This window comes from Boleophthalmus pectinirostris, unplaced genomic scaffold (assembly GCF_026225935.1).
Source record: "Boleophthalmus pectinirostris isolate CB_2022bp ecotype Guang Dong unplaced genomic scaffold, ASM2622593v1 HiC_scaffold_6, whole genome shotgun sequence".
Lineage (NCBI taxonomy): Eukaryota > Metazoa > Chordata > Actinopteri > Gobiiformes > Gobiidae > Boleophthalmus > Boleophthalmus pectinirostris.
Genome location: NW_026571447.1, coordinates 15,777,997 through 15,799,332, shown reverse-complemented (window position 1 = coordinate 15,799,332; position 21,336 = coordinate 15,777,997). Strand labels below are relative to the sequence as shown.

Below are 21,336 nucleotides of genomic sequence, written 5' to 3'. Positions count from 1 at the left end.
ACGAATCAAAGACTTTGGAGAGAGGAGAGAGAGTCAGAGACGAAGGAGAGACGCAGCAGCGGCGGGTAGTGCATGGAGAGGCCTGTTCATTTTAAAATTCTCTGTGTGTTATTCTGCTCCTTCTGAACGCATGTGTGTTTGGATGTCTGCCTGCATCTCCTTTGGTAATACAATATCTTTAAGGCCCCCAAAACAACTATCTGTGTCTCACAGTTAAACATGAGATAATGCAATATTGATGTCTCCTTGTCTTTGCTATAACGCAATCCTGGACCCATTCTGGCTGGACAAGGCAGCATGAGCCAATGGTGCTCTCCACTTAAAAGAATTACTGCGACCCTGTAATACATTTTGCAAAGATGCTACACAAATATCCAGTCCCCAGAGGAATAAAGTAGCAGTAGTTAAACTGCTGGAGATGACGGATGCTCATTGGATGGAAGAGCCTCTCCAGTTGCTCTGACATGAAGTTTCTCTTCAAATGTCTTTCTCATAGGTGAGCTGCTTTTGTGTAAGATTTGTAAAATCTTAGTGCTTTTTCATGTCATGTACTTTATAAATATAATATCTAATTAAAATGAAATATGTTCCATATTACCTAAGACATATTTGGTTAATGAATATGAATTATCTATTTTTTCTTGAGCTTCAAGATATATGTCTACAGATATCTATGTTTAAAAATGCATTAACTGATTAAGGAGTAACTGTTTTATCAGTGCTTCTTATTCGATGGACTACAGCTCAGTGAAAGTCCTTAAGGTCATCTCTTGTTCTGGGGAACATAAATCCTGCAGTCCAGAGTAATACTGTAAATCATAGACAAAACCTGGCACCACCTGTGAGGTATTTGTCTTCTAGACAGCTTCTTGACAAATGATATTGATAGATATTACTTAGATATTATGAAGAAGCTGTGCTCATAAAGTCTACAGTGACAAATGTCTTCCTACATCATTTAAGACCATTGCTTGGAACTCTCTGTGCCATTACACATGGAATTCTGTTGGTGTCTTGCCACTTTGTTTTGTATTGATGTTATATGTGCGTGTCAAAAGAAGTCTACCATTTTAGCTTTTAGTTATATTACTTATTGTTCTGGAATTTTCCTGTTTTTCTTTCTGCCTCTTCCCAAAGTACACGAAGGCCACACAGGCTAGTTGAATACAAGCGTTTGGTTTTTGAGGGACAGCTTGGACAGAGATGTTGGGGACACAGAATAGTGGAGTGTCAGGAGCCGGTGAGTGCAGAGAGGAGGGGCAGACAGACAGTCCGGGGGAGCGATTATAGCAGGGTTTATGTATGAGCTATTGATTGAGTCGGTGGTGACTTCTTGAGTGGTTAATTCGGGAAGTGAGAGCGATAGAGAGAGTAACTCACTGACCAGAGGGAGGGGAGCAGGGCTAAAGAGGGGGATCGAGTGTCATGGGGCTGTGTGCAGACACAGGGAAGCAAGTGCATTTCCCTCTGCTCTACAGGGATAGGCAAAATAGGCCCATGTGCTATTGCTTTCTAAAATACAGTGCATTAAAAAGTAAACATTCTCATGGTGTCAATATTGCTGTAGACCATTTCTGTTAGCAAGGTCAGCATTGTGGAGTTTTGTTAACATATTCATCATATATTTGTATTGTAATCTCTACAACTGGATTCTTGTTTGACAGTGGTACCAATCCAGGCCTGTGACTTAATATAAAAAGACATGGGCCACACATGTCATAAAGGGCATAGTGTCTGGAATCAGACTTGACATACAAGCGAGTTTTGTTAATGGGAACTAAAGAGTACAAAAATAAAAACATTTAATATGTTTCGTCCGTCCTCTTGACAGACAAAACCCCTCACGTTCTGAATAATCGTGAAGTTTAGCAACAGATATGTTTTCATTGCACACTGAGCGAATGGACCGGTGTGCATGTGCGTCCACGGTGCTCTGGACCATATTTATTAAGACCTTACATAGGCTTATAATTAGAATGTAAATGTTTGCCTTACACTGAAATATATATTTTTAAATATATATGATGACCATGATGACTAAAATGTTGTGGCAGCCCCAAACTAGACCCAGGCCATGGAGTGCGTAATGTGGGCCTCCCCTCACAGTTTGGCCGCTCATTTAGCTCAGAACTTGGTTAACCAATTTGACTTGAACTTGAGTGCGCAATTGGACCGGCCTAACCACCTTTGCTCGCAGGATATCCTGTAGTCAAATTGCTAAAAGCTGCCTGCTGTGCGCGCGTGTCAGCCCTGATAAGTGTTTGCGTTCGCATGCGTTCTGTGCGTGAGTGAAGGTCAGCTCGCCGGCGCAGTTTCTTTTCCTATTTCTCTTCCCTCTCGCGCAGGTTTTGATCTCTCAGCCGCGAGATCAAAGGCGCTCTCTGGCTATTAGTCAGCGCGAGCCATTGATCCCCCATCGATCCACGCGAGACACAGCCGCCCCGTGAACACCGCGCCGGGCTCCCCAAAGCTCCTCCCGCGCCTCGCTCCGGGAGAGGCACAACAGCGGAGAGGGAGGTGTGTGCGCCTCGGTTTTTCTACTGGCTCGGGTAGAGCCAAACTACAGCTTTTTCTTTGCCGCGGGACATGAAACAATGAGGCTCGAGCCGGTTTTAATAAAGCGCGCTTTCCCTCCTTTCAACTCTGGCGCGAGGCGGACGAGCCGGCAGCGGAGAACGATCGATAATTAATGACGATGAATAATTTAACCCTATCGATTGATACTTTTTCTTCATCCTTTTCCCCTTCTTTTCCTTATTTTCTTACGACAGTCCATATCATACTAATAGCGTTGCTTTAGCATCTCCATTCAGCTCAGCTCTGTAAACTTGTTGGATTTCTTCACCTTTCATCAAAGTCCACCTCGTTTCCTTATTTATCACAAGTTACGGCATCCCGCGCTTTGTACATCGTTGAGGCTTCAACCCTAAAGTTGAGTCAATTATAAGCAGGAGCCCATACCACTGTGGAGTTTTTTAGTTGTCAAAGTTTACAAGCCATTTAGCTGCATTGGCATTCAAGTAGTGCCATGGATTTATTTAAAATTTGCATTCTAGAGATTTGGATGTCATAATTTTCCTGTCATCATAGATGAGGGAAATCAGTGTCCTACAGTTTGTTATTGAAGCAGACAAACTTCACAGACCTTCAAAATCTGTGGTGGAATTTAAAAAAAATACACAAGACAAGGCAAGACAACATTTGCTTCAAAGACATATTTGGCTATATTTACATTTCCCTACAGTAACTGGTGCCAGTGTCATAGATCACACTGAGTCATAATTAACTGTAGATTAGTTTAAAGGGGACATCTTGTTTAAAGTCAACTTTCATGAGCGTTTAATCATGTTATACTGATGCCCCCTCATGCTTAGTTTAAAGCTGTGTTTTAAGTGATCCAAAAATGCCTGATTTTACCTAACCTCATATCCCCTCCCACTTCTCTGTTCTATTCTAAAAAATCTGAATCTGGGTCAACATTACTCCATATCTTTAATGAAAATGTTGTGCTTGGTGTTATAGTATACTATCTGCAATTTATTTCAAAAAGCCACACTGTGAGACTTTAATGCATTGCTGTTAACTAACTTCTAACTGACAAAACGTATCCCTGCAACCCCAAGAAAAAGTACCATAACTATGTGTTGACTTTTGGATGGACAGGACCTGCTCTAGTCCTGCAGATCACCCCTCCTTCCTCTGGTTGTGCAGTTTCTCCTCTCCTCTTCTCTCCGTGCTCTAACAAACCCATCGCCAAGTCCCTCTGTTCTCGCACCCTGAGGCTGACCAGTGTGTCAGAGCTAACCAGGGAGAGGAACAGAGACGCTCCAGCACGGGCTTTTTCAGGGGCAACCAAAAAAAAAGAGGAAGATGAGACACATGTAGCCAGCCTTTTTCATCTGCTGCAGAGGCCAGAGTCTTCATGCCTCTCATTTCTTCTCTCTTTTTATATCACAGGCCATCACTCTTTCCTTCTTTAGACAGAGCTGGAGACATAATGTTGCCTGAATGTCAAACCCCCACCACCCCTCTCTCTCCCTCCACACGCAGTCACCAAGTACAATGTAAAACTGAGCTGCTGCTGCTGCTACAGTGCACTCCTCTTCACTCCTGACACTGGCCTACTAACCTCCTCTTCACAACTCCAAACCAGTAGTCTTTTTCACACTAAGAACAACTCAAATGAGACTTTTCCTGACAAGTCATTTTACATTTGGGTTAATTTCTAACACTGTAAAAAGTCTCTTAATGGCTCTGTGGTGATACCAAAGCAAAGTGTCTCTATTCTAAAAGGGAAAAAACATGAAATAAATTAAATAAAATGAATTAATAGCACTATAAATTACATACCATGGCGAGATGTTGTAGTAAAAGGGCTCTAAACTTTGTAATTTGAAAATTCAGATGTATAAAATTATTCAAAAATGTGACTAAATGTTACATTTTAGCCTTACCTCATTTGCAAGAGGTTTAAATGTTTTTAATCATCTTGCTTTCATCCATTTTTCTTTATAACTGATGATTTTTAATATTCTAATTTTGCATATTTCCATAACAGCAATTGCACTATTCTAATTTTTACAGCTGTTTGTTGCTCTCGTCTTTCCTCATGGACTGACAGCGGCATAGAAAGGACACCTGTTATAAAAACTTGCCAAGTCCATTTGTGTTTGATTTGCCATGGCAACCGTCTACCAGAGCCTCCAAAAGTTCCAAGCTGGAGAACAGCGAAAACAGAGTATTGAGGATGTCCCCCAACATAAAGGCTTCACTTTTAAAAGAAGAGCATTGGAGAGAATAGGCACTGGGGGAGAGGAGATGTCAAAGTCTTATAAATACATTTTAGAAAAAGAAAAAAAAATGTTGCTTTCAAGGTAACCGTTTACTCACACTTTCAAGACTTGACAGAATCCCTTTTTTTCTGCAACAAAAAACTGCACTCATCTCCCCGCCCTGACCCCCTGTGTAAACGTGAGGTTGTCCATCCTTGTACTTGTACAAAGAGAAACCTGTCCCTAAAACATCCTCCAACAGCTCTTCGCGGATGATCAAACAACTCTTGACTCACTTTGTTGGGGGCTGAGTGTGCGCTGGGGTAGGCCTTGTGTGTGGGAGCAGCTTTCCTTTGAGCTTTTGGTGCACTATTATCGCTGTATTTACGGTAGCTCACTGGTCCTGTTGTAGATTTTTGCGTCCAGAGTGATCCATCTTCCACATTGTGTTGTACAGGTGGCCTCTTTGTGGGACACGTAGCTTTTGTTTACCTGAAAATAAAGAGTTGTTGAGGTTTATTGTGTGCGGTTATCTGTGCACCACCATCTTTCTCTTAAAGTAAACAACTGCTGGTTCACTCTAAAAAGAAGACCTTTATTGATTTGGTCAATATATAGACTCCATAGACATCTTATTTGGTGGGCATCCTATAGTCAGTACGTTTACCTGAGAGATCCAACTTGTTATTCTAGCCATCTATAAGCTATTCTTTGCTCCAGTCCTAAACATGGCTGGAGTATACAGACAGATGCAGTATTTCAGATCAATACTCGCACATTTCTGTCGAGATTCTAGTATTTTGTCTCAAAATGTCAAACTTGGCTGTTAGATTCCAGATCTGACCAGTGCCTTTACTGTTGTTGTGTCAATGGGCAAAGACACCTGCCTTGCCAGTGTACAATATCACTTGAAGATGGTGCAGGCATGATTCTATTTGTCAATCCCAAGGCAGCTATGGCTTTATAAGTATAAATAAGAAGGGCCATCTGTTGAACTTTGAAAACTTGTAAAGTGCAATACAGATCCAAACAAGTCTTCTTATTGCTCTTATTTGGTTTGATTTCATCTGTGTCATGCATGATAAATTGAAATTAAGAATAAATCTGTTCATAGAGACTCAAGAGATACATTTTGCAAGTTTGTAATGAAGTAAATTTCAAATCTAAACATATCTCATCATATTTTTTAGTACTTGGATTCATTTAATCTGTGTTATGATACAGTATACTAAAATTATTACTAAACCTGATAGAGAACCTTATAGAGACGCAAGTGATACATTTTGCAAGTTTCTAATGAGGCTCTATCATCACATTTTGTACATAAACCCTGAGCATTTACCTGCATGTTAGTGTCAAAGAGCTGTTGTGTTTACCTGTGTGCCTCTTCACTCTATCACAATCTGCCAGCGCTCTTATCTGACAGTCCGTGCATGAATGTGCGTTCACAAGTGTGGAGTGTATTCCCAGGACTGCTAGTTATAATGTTTCTGGGGGTGATGGGGGGAACTTGAAAGCCCTGCGCTGCCCAAATCAAAACTAACAAGGAAATGATGGGGGCTCCTTTATCTCCTCTCTGGCCTGGGGGTCCGAGAAGGGCGAGAGAGAGCGAACTAGCGAGAGGGAGGGGTGGAAGAGAGAAAGAAGAGGAGCAAGTGAGTGAGGAGAGGAGAGAGGGGGGTGTGGTCCTGCTCACTCCGGCTTCCTCTTTGATTTGTAAAAAATGTATTACCTCCGAAATCAAACGGAAAATTACTTCGCCAAAGAAGTAAAACACAAGGAGCTCATGATGAGAGGCAGAGGTGTGGAGGTGGGCGGGGCTGACACGCCGAGGGGAAGTGACGGGAAGGGATAGGTGGGAAGCAGGTGGTCCACAGGAAAGAGCTTCACCTGTTGGGGTTAAAGTGTGTCTGTAGATAGTTGGAAATGCGTAGGAGGTAGCAGTGGTAGACCTTAACAGAATCTATACGTTTATACATATAGGATCCTCAGAGGCTTCTTTACACACTGTGGACCAGGAGAAAGAGAATGAATGAAAGAAATGGAGCACTACAGATGACCTGCAGCCCATAGGGAAGAGAAATGTATGGATTACTACCTCAAACACAAAGAAAGCCCCATACTCCAGATGTGAACAAAAGATTATGGCGCTGTGTTCAGAGCTAGAAGGTTTGTGTTATCCAATTTAGATAGAAGACGGAATTTTTACATCATGGTCAGGAATTAGAAGTTTAAGTTGAGTGGGAGTTTTACAGTATTTCTTGCTGCTCTTGGCATCTCTACAAATATATTTTTTATGATGTGAGCAAGTGATGTCGATATAGCCAGTAAGCTGGAGTAGGGATTGGGGCCAATACTGAAAGACTAGCTGGAACGGATATCAGCTTCCCAATAACAGTTCAGACAATATTCTAGTTGGACAAATAAATTGATGTAATAAGACTATTTACTGATTGTAGTTGGCCTAGAAAGTCTTATAATATTACATTTTTTTCTTTATACAAACTTGTCATGTAGTTATTTGTGGGATAAATAGCAACTACATAACACATTTGTATCTACTTTGCCTTATTTTATTTTTGTTTCAAGGACATACATGCTGTTTTCAGTTTCTGCACTGATATCAGTTGATATCGAATATCAGCAATTACTTAAAGATATAGTATCGCAGTTGTATCGGAACTGTAAAAGCTGTTTCGGTGCATCCCTAAGCTGTAGTCTCCATGGCAAAACTTCAATACTTTATTATTATTTAGGGCAGAACGGTGAAAACATGGTTGCCAATCTGTCAATCCACACTCAGTTTCAAGATTGGTGTTTAAGTGTTTTGCCCAAGGACACAACATCGGTCTGAACTGGGAGAAGGAATCAAACCAGCAACTTATTTACAGCAATGACTGTTATACTCAAGGCATTTAAACATATTCTGGATCAATCATGGTGATGTATTATGCAATTTGGGGTAACTGCACTACCTCATGTCAAGCTGCAAAATCCTTTCCAATTTCAAGTCAAAAAACTGTAACATTATCTGATGCATTGTGGGAAAGCAACAGTTAAGAATAGAAGTAATAATAATCCTATGCGCAAAAGTCGACCATATCACGGACCAATGCCAGTGCTCCATTTGAAGGCAGAAAAGAGAGGTTGAAAACAAGAAAGATGAAGAGGAGAGGGTGGAGAAGGCGTGAGGGGTTACAATCCAAAGGCTAGAAGGAGGGAGGAGAGAGAGCGTGAAAGTGAGACAGAGAGAGAGAAAGAGAGAGAGAGAGGGGGAGAGAAATGCCTGGAGTTAGCAATAATAATTTATACAAACACACCTTAATAATTCACGTTCCATTTCAATGCTGCAGGGAAAATCCAAAATTCACAGAGCATAATTAAATAGCGGCAGAAAGAGGAGGCTGAGGTAGAGAGGGCCACGCAGCATTAGACAGCAGTGTAACGGCAGGGCATCTTTTCCATCTGAGCTTTGTAAAACAAGACGAGATGAAAATGTGATATCCAATAGGACACTGAAGGCAGCTAAACCTGTCAGAAGATGTCTATATGCAAAAGCTAAGGAAAGCCTAGGCTTGTTTAGTATAGGTGAGTTTTAAAGGTCCTATATTACGTAAAATTGACTCTTATGAGCTTTATGTCATGTTAGAATGCTGTTACCTCATCAAAAACATACCTGGAGTTATGTTTTGTTTCATTCACACATGTTTGAGCAATCCTGTATTATTAGTCTGTCGATATCTCAAAAGCTCCAAATGCTGTGTTCCACCTTGTGATGTCATGAAGCAGCAGTTTTCAAGTTAACAGCTACAATTTACCTTTAGTTCAGCAGAGATAGACATTTCCAGGTCTGAAATCATCCAGATGATTCTAGTGAAGGTGTATGAAGTTTAAAAACACAGTGGAGCACTTCCTGTATGACATGACATGACATCACAATGTGGAACAGAGTTCTATTTGAGAGAAGAACTCAGCCTAAATATGAAGTGTGTGTGTGTTAAACATGTATGAGTGAAACTAAATTGTGGACATTAACTATGAGCTTAGATTCTGCCATCAAGTTTAAAATATTCACTGGGTTATTTTTTATGAGATGTGTAAAATTAGTAGTAGTAGTAGTAGTAGTAGTATATGTCAATATACTGTCGATGAAGTATCCCTCAGATGAAACAGTGTGGTTTTCATCTGCTTTTCAGCTAGTTTTGACAGTATTTCACTCAAGATAATCAAAGCAGTTTAAAAATAGTTTACAAAGATGATGCTGTATCCATGGAGAAACTGTAAATTCCAGGAAACGTCTTCTCAATGGAGAAGACCTTAGATCCACTCTTGAACATATTCAAATCAAATATGTTTTTATACTACACAAGCTTTACATTTGTGATCCTATAGGTTAAACCATATAATAGCAATTTGCATTCCTTCAAATTTTACTAAAAAAGTAAAAGTAGGTTTTAAAAATACTCAGGACTAGGAAGATACTTACTTGTGATCTTTTTTTGTAAGCAGGGGGAAAAAACAGATATCTCCATTTTGAAAAATTTCTGTTTTTTTGGGTTTTTTTTTTGTGAACTTCTACAGATATTATCAATGACAATAATGTACTGTGGATTTTACCAAGGAAGGATGGACTAATATTTAGATTGCGGTAAAATATTTAGCTTTTGAAAACATTTCTATACAAAGAGTAAACTGTAAACCTAAGATCACTTTTAAAATGGCATGTATCTGTTTTGGCAAATTAACTCTTCAATATTCCTCTAAAATTTACAACTCTGCTTTGAAATGTTCATCCTTCTATCAGTTTCAATTCAATTTTAGGTCAAATCTATTCAAATTTATTTCATTTTAGAAACTTATACCCAAACTCTGAACCAATCATAAGTTGGAAGTTCACCTCACCTTCATTCCAAAATAACACTACCCTATGATCAATTAAATAGCACTAGTTTTAATGCATAATATGGCCGAGTGTGGAGGCTCTCTTCAAAGTTTGATGTAATCCCTCCTGCTCTAAATGCACTACGGGGATGTCCACCAAGTTGCATCAGACGCAGCCTCAGGTGGCCACACAAGATCCCATCCATCAAACACCTGGTCTGCAGACATATAAAACATAACCTCTCCATATTTCACCATCGATTTAAGGTATGTTTACGAAAGCTTCATGCCCTTATGCAACGCAACCAACTTCTCAAATTTAAGAAAAGCGCTATACGGGCAACTTGTTAATGCATGATGTTTTTGAAAAGGTTAGATGAGTGATTTAAGAGGTAACTTCTGACTTATGTGGTCATCTTCTTGCAGGTGTTGCAGAGGCATGGACTGCAACTGTGTCAGTGATCTGCTGCTGCCCCCGGTGCCCACCCTTTGGACGCCAGGTCAGTTCATCAAACCATCTTCACTGTGCAATGGTGAGTTGTGGGATTCTGTCCTAGAAAATGCAAAAACACACACACACACGCACACACACACACATACACACACACGCATGTAATTTCTAGATCACAAAGTAGAAATTGTACAGTTTCAATGTCAATGTACCTCTAACTGTAGTAACGCGATACTGATTGGGTTTGTTGAGGTTTGGTAAGTACTTCAAATGAAAGAGAAAATGCACATCAAAGTCCTTGTGCAAATTCAAGGAGCAGCAACTTAAAAGTGAAACAAAAATGCATTGCAAACTTGCCAGAGAATAAAAGTGGGTCTTAAGGTGAGACTGAAAACTCTCTACCGTGTGAGCTGTAAAATGGCATCCAGGGAAAATTCTTCTTCTGCATTAGAGCATTCCCCTTTAAATAAGTAAACTTGACTTGATGTAAGCTCATCTGTTTTTAGCAGGCTGGTTAGCATCAGGGTCACTGGAGGATTAGCAAACCGACTAACTCTTAAACTCACCCATAACGTGCATATGCTTAGCTTTTATCATTCAGACCCGGCTACATCAATCTACCCGAGCTGTCATCATACAGTCTGCTGAAGCTTGAGGGCATTAGCGCAGGTTCACATAGCTTTAGGCACATGCTATGATATTAAACACACCATCCCTCACCTTCAGCAGCCATCAGTCATCCAGACAGCAACCCCCCGGTGTACAACTTAAACAAACGACATCTTCTTCTTTTACTCTTTCTACCCAGGGTTCGCTTTTCCAGACTGGGCCTACAAGCCTGAGTCCAGCCCGGGGTCTAGACAGATCCAGTTGTGGCACTTCATTCTGGAGTTGCTGCAGAAGGAGGAGTACCAGGGGGTCATAGCGTGGCAGGGAGACTACGGGGAGTTCGTCATCAAAGACCCCGATGAGGTGGCCCGGCTGTGGGGGATCCGGAAGTGCAAACCACACATGAACTATGACAAGCTGAGCAGAGCACTGAGGTATGGACGGCGGACATTTTGTTTTTCGGTCACAAATTTCTGTCACAGTTCTGGTGGTAGTCAAGAATCAAATTAGTTGACAAACCTTACTGATCCACAAGCAAATTACTTGGACACAGTAGTTCACACATTACAAATATAAAAACAGAAGGGCAAACATAAATGGTAATACAATTTGAAATTCAACATAAGCAAAGTGGCAAACATAGCAAAAGACTTAAATAAGGTACAACTAGCCTACATAGTGTTTATAAAACTAAATAAAATATATTACATATCTCCAGGCTTTGTACAGTAGATAGGGTGAGGAATAGATTTAAATGATGGCTTTGATGTGACATAAAGTTATCTATTATCGTACATAAAGATGGGCTCTTGTACAGTTGTATGAAGTATGATATGAAAGAGGTCCTGTATCATTATGAGAAGCTGTTGGAGTTTCATCTGATATTAATTAATATCCAATTTATCATATTTAGATTTTAAAAATGACTAATAATTTAGAATTTTGTCAGTGTACATTTCTCAAAGTGAGTAAAAAGGTGAGATTATTTCACAAAGGTTAGTCAATAGTTTTATTTAGGCGTATCCTAGTGAAAAGTTACCACTGAGCTACCAAATCAAAATTCAATAAAGATTTCAAATTGATGCCCCAGTTTGAAATCACTTGGAACATAGAAAACAGCTTGGCACCAAAGTCGATTTAAACACTAGCACTTATCCACGCGTAGTATTTTCTTATGCAAATGTCCCACCAGCAGCGTGCCCCCCTCCTCTGCGTTCCTTTGGCCTCTTGTTAATGGGGGCTGTCGTCAGAGTCTAATTGTTATGAATTGGCTGGGGCCACAATTAGCCTTCTTAATTAGCCTCACTTAATTGCTCAATTAAGGGCCACGGCACAATTGCCACGCAAAGCAAAACTCATACACATGATTACACTGGATACGGACGCCCTGTTTGTTGATATAGTGCATAATGAAGGGTTGTGGGTTTGTGTGTAATGCTGAGGTTGTCTAATGCAGTACATATGCTAAAATGGCCGGGGATTCTTAGGGTGGAATCTGCATGTTGTTATGGCTTCCTGCACCATTGGGAAAAATATCTAATTGCAATTTTTCTGAATATTGTGATCATGATTAGATTTGCAATTCATTTCAGGATTCAGTTCATGTGCAGATTCTGAACACATCCTGGATAGGGTGACCACCTCATCCTGAGTCTCTTTTGGTTTTCCTGCATTTCCTGTCATTTATGCCCTTGCACTTTGTCCCACTATTTAGAGAATGTCACAGTTTTTCATTGGTGGTACATGAATTATAAAAAGCGAGATTTACATAGAAGACATAGTAGATGATAAGATAATAAGATGATTTTCTTGCAAGAGTAGAATGACATAGTGTTAGTGCAGATATTATCTATCAGCTTAAATTTCCTGAGTCTGTACCTCCCACCATATTCGACCACATGCCCCTCTTTTTCTTGGAGGGAATCAAGGCCATCCCAATCCTGAACCATTAACATTTGACAGACTTTTATGAACTGCTAAACAAATATAAAAATCATGCATTTTAGAAGGTCTTAAAACTATTTTTCCCCATTAAAAGTTCTTTATAGATTACTTTCTATTATCTAAATAATTGCAGCCTTTGTGATTTGATAATTGTGCCAAGTTAGTTTACATCAATGGTTCATCCAAAAACAACGTGTTGAGTTAAATTAGTAACACTCTAAAAAAGACATTCTGTCAGTGTTTGTATGTTAGAGGAAATCAGCTGCACCCTGCCTCAATTTTCACCCCCAGAGTTGGCATCACTCCAGTCTGAACACTGCCTTCTACCTGAGCCAAGCGGTGCCATGTGTTGGCGTCCTGACAGACTGTACTGTGACACCTCAGTGGGTGGCACAGGAAACTGACATGACGACTGGCACAGCACAGGAGACACCTGAGGTCGTTGTCATGGAGATGGCACTTGTTGTGAATATGCTCTTGTTTCTCTCAGGGTTGTGTGTATGTTCACACATCACCTGGATTCAGGAGGCAAGCTGATCTTGTTTCCACAAATTTAAATCCCTGTGGAAAATTAAACAGTTGCAGATATACAAAAGCATAAAAGTCATTTTTTCTACCTAGAAATAAGAAAATGAGTTGTTAAAAAATTTCCTCAGGTAATGATTTTAATGAGAAGCTATTAACAAATGCAAAAAAAAAAAGTACACACAAATATACAGTATTTACACTCCAAATATGCTGAATGATTACTTTTGGGGAAGAAGCCATAAGATACAGTTTACCCAGTTTATTTATTTATTAAAAGTTTTGTTTGTGGCAGTAATTTGGCTTTTGACAAATGAGCAGATCAATATGTTAAACAATAAAGTGTAGGTTACTTGTATTATGCCACATTTTTGTCTGTATTTCTTAAGTATGCAGTCTTTGCAAGGACTTTTTGACTTTTCCTTTGCAAACGGCTGAATAAAAGATTCCTTTAAAGCGGCACATTGTATTGAATGAAGGTGGTGAGACGTGAATTGATCGGAGGAAAGGAGGAGACGCATAAAAACAGTGGGAAATCAGCATAACCCCAGCCCTACAGCGCTCAGCTTCTCTTGTTTGCTTATTCTTTCTCGCTAACGATACCAAACACAAAACCTTGATGCGAGCTTTATTCTAATCCTCTCCTCCTCTTTTCCTTTTCCTCTTCCTTTTCCCTTTATCCCTTCACTGCGCCGCCCTCATGTCTCCTATTCTCTCCTCTTTGCAGGTATTACTACAACAAGCGCATTTTGCACAAGACCAAAGGGAAACGCTTCACATACAAGTTCAACTTCAGTAAAGTGGTACTGGTCAACTATCCCATTCTGGACATGGCCAACTCCCCGTTCTTTCTGGCCCAGAATCACTTCAATGGAGGCTCCACAGCACCGGACTGTAGTCCAGAGGTATGACGATATAAGTGTAGACTGTTAATGTAACTCTTAATTGGTAATAGTTATCAGAAAACTGAATCTCTTTTATGCAGCCTGAGGCAAAAAAGGTTCATATGTTTTTGTAGTTATTGTGTTTGATGGGATCGTACATATGGTACAAATATATGTCAGTTGTCAAGTGATGGTTTATGAAGAATAGTTGTAATAAAAGTTACAGAAACAAAGAAAGAAAGAAAAATACAGAAAGTAACGCAAAATACCAAAATGGAATCTCATCAATACAGAAAGTGCAGGGACAATTTACACACAAAGCAATTTTTTTTCAGACACATCAATTATTATTTTAAGAAAATAAAGATGTTTCATATGTCAAATAAAAATTTGATTTGGCCTTAGTTTCCAGTAAGGTTTCAAAGTACAACAGTTGGAAGTACCTCTATGTAATTTACATATTTATGTATAACCAAGAAGTAAAATTATTAACATCACCAAATTGTCCAACTTGGGAGGTACCCATCAAAATCTGTACAAGTATTTTCAAAGGGCCTTATCAGCTCCACAATTCAAAGGGAAACATGTGAATCAACACTGACAAAAAATTGTATCTCAATATTTTAGCACATTTCAATAATGCATAACACAGAATCTATATAAAACCATGTACGCATGTCAATATACATTTTAATCAATTCTCTAAACATACATACTCACATTATTTTTACAGTTTTATTCTAGTTTCAGTAGCGAAGTGTGTAATAGTCACCACCAAAATAAAAAGCAATAGTATAGGAATGTTTTATAGGTAATCTACAAAACTAGCTAAATGAAATACTTTTTTTTTTTTAATTTTTGTATCTCAACCAATTCTCAATCATAGAATCTTACAAAAAGTGATAAAATATAGATGTTACTTTAATAATCCATTAGAACTGGCCTAATTCAGTTGATTTAAGCACAGTATTTTTAGGCCCCTGCTGTGCCTCTGCTCTGTGTGTGAACATGGGTGGTATTCATTGTAACTATCTTTTATTCACCACCTCTAATGGCGATCGGAATAGAATGGAGATCACTGTGGATTTGCCCTGAGAGATTCTGAAATTTTAACTTGTGATGAATTGTATGTGAACCATGCAGAGAGGGAAAAACGCAAGAAAACAGCCAGGCTTCTTGTCGGCAGTGAGAAAGATGTTTTGAGTAAATAGTCAACTCAACAAATCAATTTAGATGTTTTTCTTGTAAGACGACAAATAAAATGGAATGTAACAGGTCCTGAAATTTTGGATACCACTTTATAATAACTACATCTTAATTAGCCTTAATAAAGAATGAAGAAAGACTTAATTGATAATGAACAAATATTTTTAAAGAATGATTCATGGTTAGTAATACTTAATATGAAATTGGTATGAATTAAGCTTTTACTTAGCCTGAATCATGAACTATTTGTCCATTATCAGTATTTGTTCATGCTTTTTTTAGGCTAATAAAAGTGTAATTATTATAAAGTGTTACCAAATTTTGAAAGTGCATCAAAAAAAAAATTACTAAACAATACACCAGTCATATTACCACTGAATACTTTTCCATTTAAAACAAATTATCATAATTTTATGGCAACCATGTTTATTATATGGTATGTTTATGGTGTTTATTAAATTATTCATAATTAAATCAATCAAATTAGTATCTCATTTGAAACTGAACATGGTAGCGTTTGAGTCAGAAAATGAAATTTGATTTTTTTTATTCTGAATATCTTGAATAATATTAACAAGCATCTCTTATCTTGTTCTAATCTCTTACATTTTTTAACAATAGATAACAGAAAACAAAATTTATATCATATACAGTACTGTTTTCAGAATTTCTATATTCTAATACATACCTTTTAATTAACCTTCTACCCTTACAATTTTATGTCTCACCAAAAGTGCATAGAAGTTAAAAGTACAGTGGAAGGGACCCATCCATCACTCATCTTAAGTCCGGATCAGATCTGTATGCGTGTGTGAAGGAGACGGAGCAGGGGCGCTGGTTTTAACTTGTCCTTAAAACAAAGAAGATCACATTATCCCCCTCATCCCGCCGTCCCGATGCCGTATCCATGTGTTATCGATTGAAAATGAAAGCCATACAAAGCAAAGGGCTCGCGTCAGATCAGATCAATGGGAGGTCATTAATGCGGTTTGTTAAGCAACCCAGATCTTTGGCAGCTTGGGAGTACAGTCTGTAGAGTTGGAGGGCCGTCGGGGTGACAGATAATATTGATCCACACATGAAAAAACACCTCTTTTGTCCCATCTGATTTGACTGTTCCATTTGTTCTACGTCCTGGAAGCAGCAATAACAAATACACACGTTTACTGTAATTAGGTAATTCTCAATACTTATTTGGGAGTGTTTTATGTTTGAGTACATGTGTGAGATTCTTTTTATTAACTTGACATGTCTCTGAAACTACTTCTACTAATTGATGGAGAAAAATAATCTGGGAGCTTTTAGCCTTAATAAAGCATAAACTAAGACAAATACTTTATTATTACTTAATTAAAGGGTTAGAATTTGGAGTTAGGGTGTTAATTAAGTAGTTACTAAGCCTAAATCATTGTTGATAAACTATTCATTCAGTATTTTGGGGTAATTATACTTTGTTCAAGGGTAATTAAAGTGGTACCAAGAATCTCAGTCATTGCTTGTTAAATACATTGTACATACATAGTACTCATAGACATAAGTGGACTCAGCCATAGTGTTCAACTCCAGTCAAATGAAGCTCATTGACGCTGGTTACAAGAGCGAAATTTTGAGCTGTGTTCCATATTAGAAATAGGAATTTATTTAAGTACAAAATAGCAAAATAAAAATACCAGAATCATGTAGAGCGGGTTAATATGAAAATTTTAAAACCAAAATGATGAGACTCACTACAGCAGTTACATAGAGGGGGGTGACAATTTTTGAGTCAACTGGAGCCAGAGTTGATGGAGCTGAAATAGCGTCCATGCTCACTTCCTATTTGGAACATGGCAGCGAGTGGGTTAGCTATGTCCGTTTATATGTATATATAGTCTATGATTGTACTCAAGTATTTTTTAATAATGATAATAATAATTTTATGTATATAGCGCTTTTCAGAATACTCAACAACGCATTACAAAATATATATTAAAATAGTCAAAAGAACAATAAACAAATAATACAGGAAAGATAAAAACAGTGAATCATATTGAGAAAAGTTAAACATTAAAAGCTATTCTAAATAAACTTCTACCTCTATAATCACTCCTTCCTTATCCTTCCATAAACTTAAACATTGGCCTCCATTTGACTCTTGTTGTCTTTGAACGCCCCATATGCCCCCCCTTCCTTCTCTCCCCGGACGCCCCTTTCATCCTGTCCTTGCTCTGTCTCTGTCACTGTTTGCATCACGCTCCGCAGGGTGCCACTTGTCAACATACGTCTTTAAGCTCACGGCGACATATGGTGACGGATTTGAATGAATACATGCATCCATTTAGGAAGTCTTTTGTATCCAGCTAATTTTGCGTCTATTTCATCTTCTTCTCTTATTGTTTAGGCTATACAGTCGCTGTTTCCACGTTTGCCAGACTCCAGCAGAGCCACTTCCTTGTTTGATCGTAGCACCGCTGCACCAGGGCCCGAGGGAGACAAGCTGAGGCTGGACTCCCTACCTTTTCTTGGTTCAGGTGAGATATACAAAAAAATACAAATTGGACAAACAATAATAATGATTTGAATGTAATAAAACAATAACCATAATAATAATGTTTAATGCACTCACCGAAAAATTTTGAGATTATTAAAATTTCACACTCAACTTTGGCTGTGGTTATATGCACACTTGAAATTCGATTATTATCAGATTTTTGGAATTATAAGAAAGGCCAACATATGTGGCAAAGACAAAAAGACGAAATAGAAAATATTAGATTGAAAAGGTTTTGAAATTCAGTGTCTTCTTAATACAACAGTTAAAAAATGTATTGTTTTATTGACACATCAGTAAATGCATGTAAACTCACCAAAAATCATATCTAATTATTGGGTTATGATTATTCTAGTTATCTGATTTTTACTGGTCATGTAAATGTATGCACTGTTAGTTTGTGAAATTATAGTCACTTAGCCCTCCCACTGTTACTTTCCCTTCACCCACTGTCCAAAGATATGCATGAAAAGCATACAAAATATCCATACTAACAACTGCACAAAGAAAGACATGCTTCCTGAAAAGAAAGAGAGGAGACGGAAAGAAAAGGCGAAGGCAGAGGAATGAGGATGCGCTGAGGCAGTAACATTTATTGTTAAAGGAAATGGGAGAGATGGCTGTCCCAGTGCAGCCCAGAGTGAGGGAGCGCTGCAGGTGAGAGCAGCCAGGTTAGCCTCTGAATTATGCACATCATTGTTTGTACGAACAAGTTGCAAAGCCAAAGAATTCTTCCACCACCCAAACCTACAATGCATTTTTCCTGCTCTGTTGTCGCTTGAGAATGTCAGCAACTGCAACGAGGGACTCTCTTAGCTTGATTGACACAGCACTTTGATTAATTTATGGCCCTCTGGAACATATGTGCATCAGAATGTGTGTATGAGTTGTGCTACACCTCTAGGTCAACTTCATGCACTTCTTATCACACAGGCTGCCCCCTCCCACCCTGTTTGTCCTCGGGTCCTTTTCCCCCTCTCCTTCCCATCTCGCCCTCCACTCCCTCCCCTGTGTCCCCGCTGTCCTAATCCCTTCCCAGGCAGGAAGGCCCTAATTGAGGGTGCAGGCTTGAGTTTGTGGCCTGTGGGCGCCCATTACTGTGTTTTCATAAGCAAGTGAGGCCTGCCTGACTGATTCAATATTCATGTGTCTGCCAGCTACTCCCGGCCCAGCACGCCCAGACTTCTCCACTGTCAAATTAGCCCTGCATAGTAAATAACAGGAGTGGAGGATAGGGAAAGAGTAAGGCAAGGAAGAGGGGAAGAGATGAGAGCGACACACTGAATCTTTGAGTTGGTTGTCAGTTGGAAGGAAGTGCAGTTGGTAGTGAGGCAATGCTTTTGTTTATGCATTAAAATTCAATCACTGCTTCACCACAGATTCATACTTTGCCCAATGTTGTGGGATAATACTAGTGTAGAACTCAAGTCAAATAGAGTGTGATCTTTAATTTGCAGCACGTTAAAGATATTCTTGTGTAATTGAAAATGATACAAACATGTCAAAACAATGCAGTTAAAGTTTCCTCCCTGTCAGTCTCTTCACTTTCACTATAGCAACAACTATGCTGCGATGCACAGTTGTAGAAATGTCTACAATGCTTAACTACAGTAATTCTGATTTTACACTTACACATCCTTTTGTTAGATCTGCGCCGTTGGTCCACATGTGGTTCTCTGATGTGCTACACTATTGGCATGCATAAATGAACCACCACAGTTGTGTTGAAAGTAACCGTGCCAGAATTGGCCCCTGTGGCTTCTGATTAGACTTGCTAATATTGCAGAGGATAATTAGTGAACATTCTTAGATGGTGTATGCCAGGAAACCTTTGCCCTCTTGAGCTAACCCTCTCTGTATCCTGTTATGTGTTATAGGTGCTCCGTGCTACTCCAAACCCCCGTCCCTGCTGGGTCCCTACCCGCGCAGCCCACCCTTCGACTATCCATGGGGCTTCAACCCCTACCTCCCAGGGGCCTTCTCTCTCAACAACTGCCCCAAACTGCCCCCTGGCTCCTTATACCCCTCCCAGTTCTACCCTAACCCTTTACAGAGCAGCCTCTCCCAGCTGCCTAACCCTTTCTCCTCGCTGCTGCCCCCAGGGGAGGCAGGCGGCGGAGGTGATCGGGGCCAAACGGGAGGGACAAATGGCACAGCGGGTGGTCAGCCCCCCAGACTGTGCCTCCCACCCTACCCGGGGAGCCTGCCTTTGGGACGCTCAGATATCGGAAATGGGACAGTGTTGGGGGAGAGGGACAGGGTAGAGCCCACTACTCCAGTCCTTGGATTGGGACTCGGGGCGGTGGGTGTTGGGACAGGGAGCGACCAGCAGAGTCCCACAGAGAGGAGGAGTGGAGGAGGAGGGGTTAAAGCAGACCCGGAATCGGACTCTGATCTGGAGATTACAGATCTAAGCGACTGCAGCTCGGAGAATGAAAATGACGAGTTTAGTGTGAGTAAAAGTTTGAATCGAGACAGGCCCCAGATCGTTTTGGACGGGAAGAAGACCAGTGTTCTGCCCCCTATCTCCTCTCTACCACCGGTGCCAGTGTCCCCCCACCCTCTGAAGAGCCTGATGCCCATCACCCCTCCGCCCCCCTCCCTGCCACCCTCACTCTCCCCCTCTTTGGCTCTACACGACAGGCACAGGGAGACAGACACTCTCAAAATGATACACAGCTAATACTTTGTCAGCCATCTTGTCATCTGCTCTGAAATACTCTCTTTTTCTCTCCTTTTTATTGGTCAAAGACTCTGTCCTGCACTAAATGTTTCCATATGTATTTTGGACACATAATTCTGGACTTCATAAATGACAAACTTTTCCCATATTTTTGACACACATGAAATTATAGGGTATATTATCTGGAGGTGCAAGCATGACCATACAACTATCTTGTGTTTTGATCTCTCTAATGTTTTGTTTTAGTGCAATACAATTTTCTGAGCAGTGATTGAAGGCATTGAGGTGGTAAATTACAACCCCGCTTTTCCCTGTCTTGACAAACATTAACAAACAACATCCCTATACTAACATTTCAGAACACGGAATTGTCAAATCGATCCAATTTTTTACACTTTTGTCCTGTAAATCTCCAACGCTATCCCCTTCAGCTTGAAGATGTGATCAAATACTACCCCCTAGTGGACACTTTCACATAACTTCTGGTTTGTAGTCTTGTGTTGGAAACCTCCCCAGAGTTGCACCTTATAAAATGTTTTTATTTATATTGTTAAAATGCATATTTATGCTAAAGTGGTATACTGTGAATATTTATTTGTGATTGAGGCATTTGCTGCACATTTTGAAAGGAAAGAAAAAGAGAAAAGGACAGTTTGGTCAATCTATAATTTGAATGAATATTTCTGTGTATATATTTTAATATTGTGTACATTACATTAATTAATATGACTATGATAAATTAAGCTGTATTGTTGTGGTTTCTGTATTTAAAATGTTGGAAAATTATAAGCGTGTGTATCAAAGTTTAAATTATTAATGGCAGATGAGCTGATGTTTTTCTATGAGCAGGA

General features: G+C 39.6%; 1 protein-coding gene across 1 annotated transcript in view; it reads left to right on the top strand.

Annotated features, from left to right (window-relative positions):
• erfl1 (Ets2 repressor factor like 1) overlaps positions 1 to 20,485 on the top strand; it is a 73,214-nt gene extending 52,729 nt beyond the window's left edge. The window contains exons 2-6 of the mRNA XM_055164198.1: positions 10,080 to 10,153; positions 10,913 to 11,147; positions 13,910 to 14,087; positions 17,653 to 17,782; positions 19,680 to 20,485. Coding sequence (XP_055020173.1) covers positions 10,093 to 10,153; positions 10,913 to 11,147; positions 13,910 to 14,087; positions 17,653 to 17,782; positions 19,680 to 20,485 — 1,410 coding nt within the window. The 5' untranslated portion in view covers positions 10,080 to 10,092. The remainder of the gene's footprint in view (positions 1 to 10,079; positions 10,154 to 10,912; positions 11,148 to 13,909; positions 14,088 to 17,652; positions 17,783 to 19,679) is intronic.
• Positions 20,486 to 21,336: the final 851 nt, after the last annotated feature.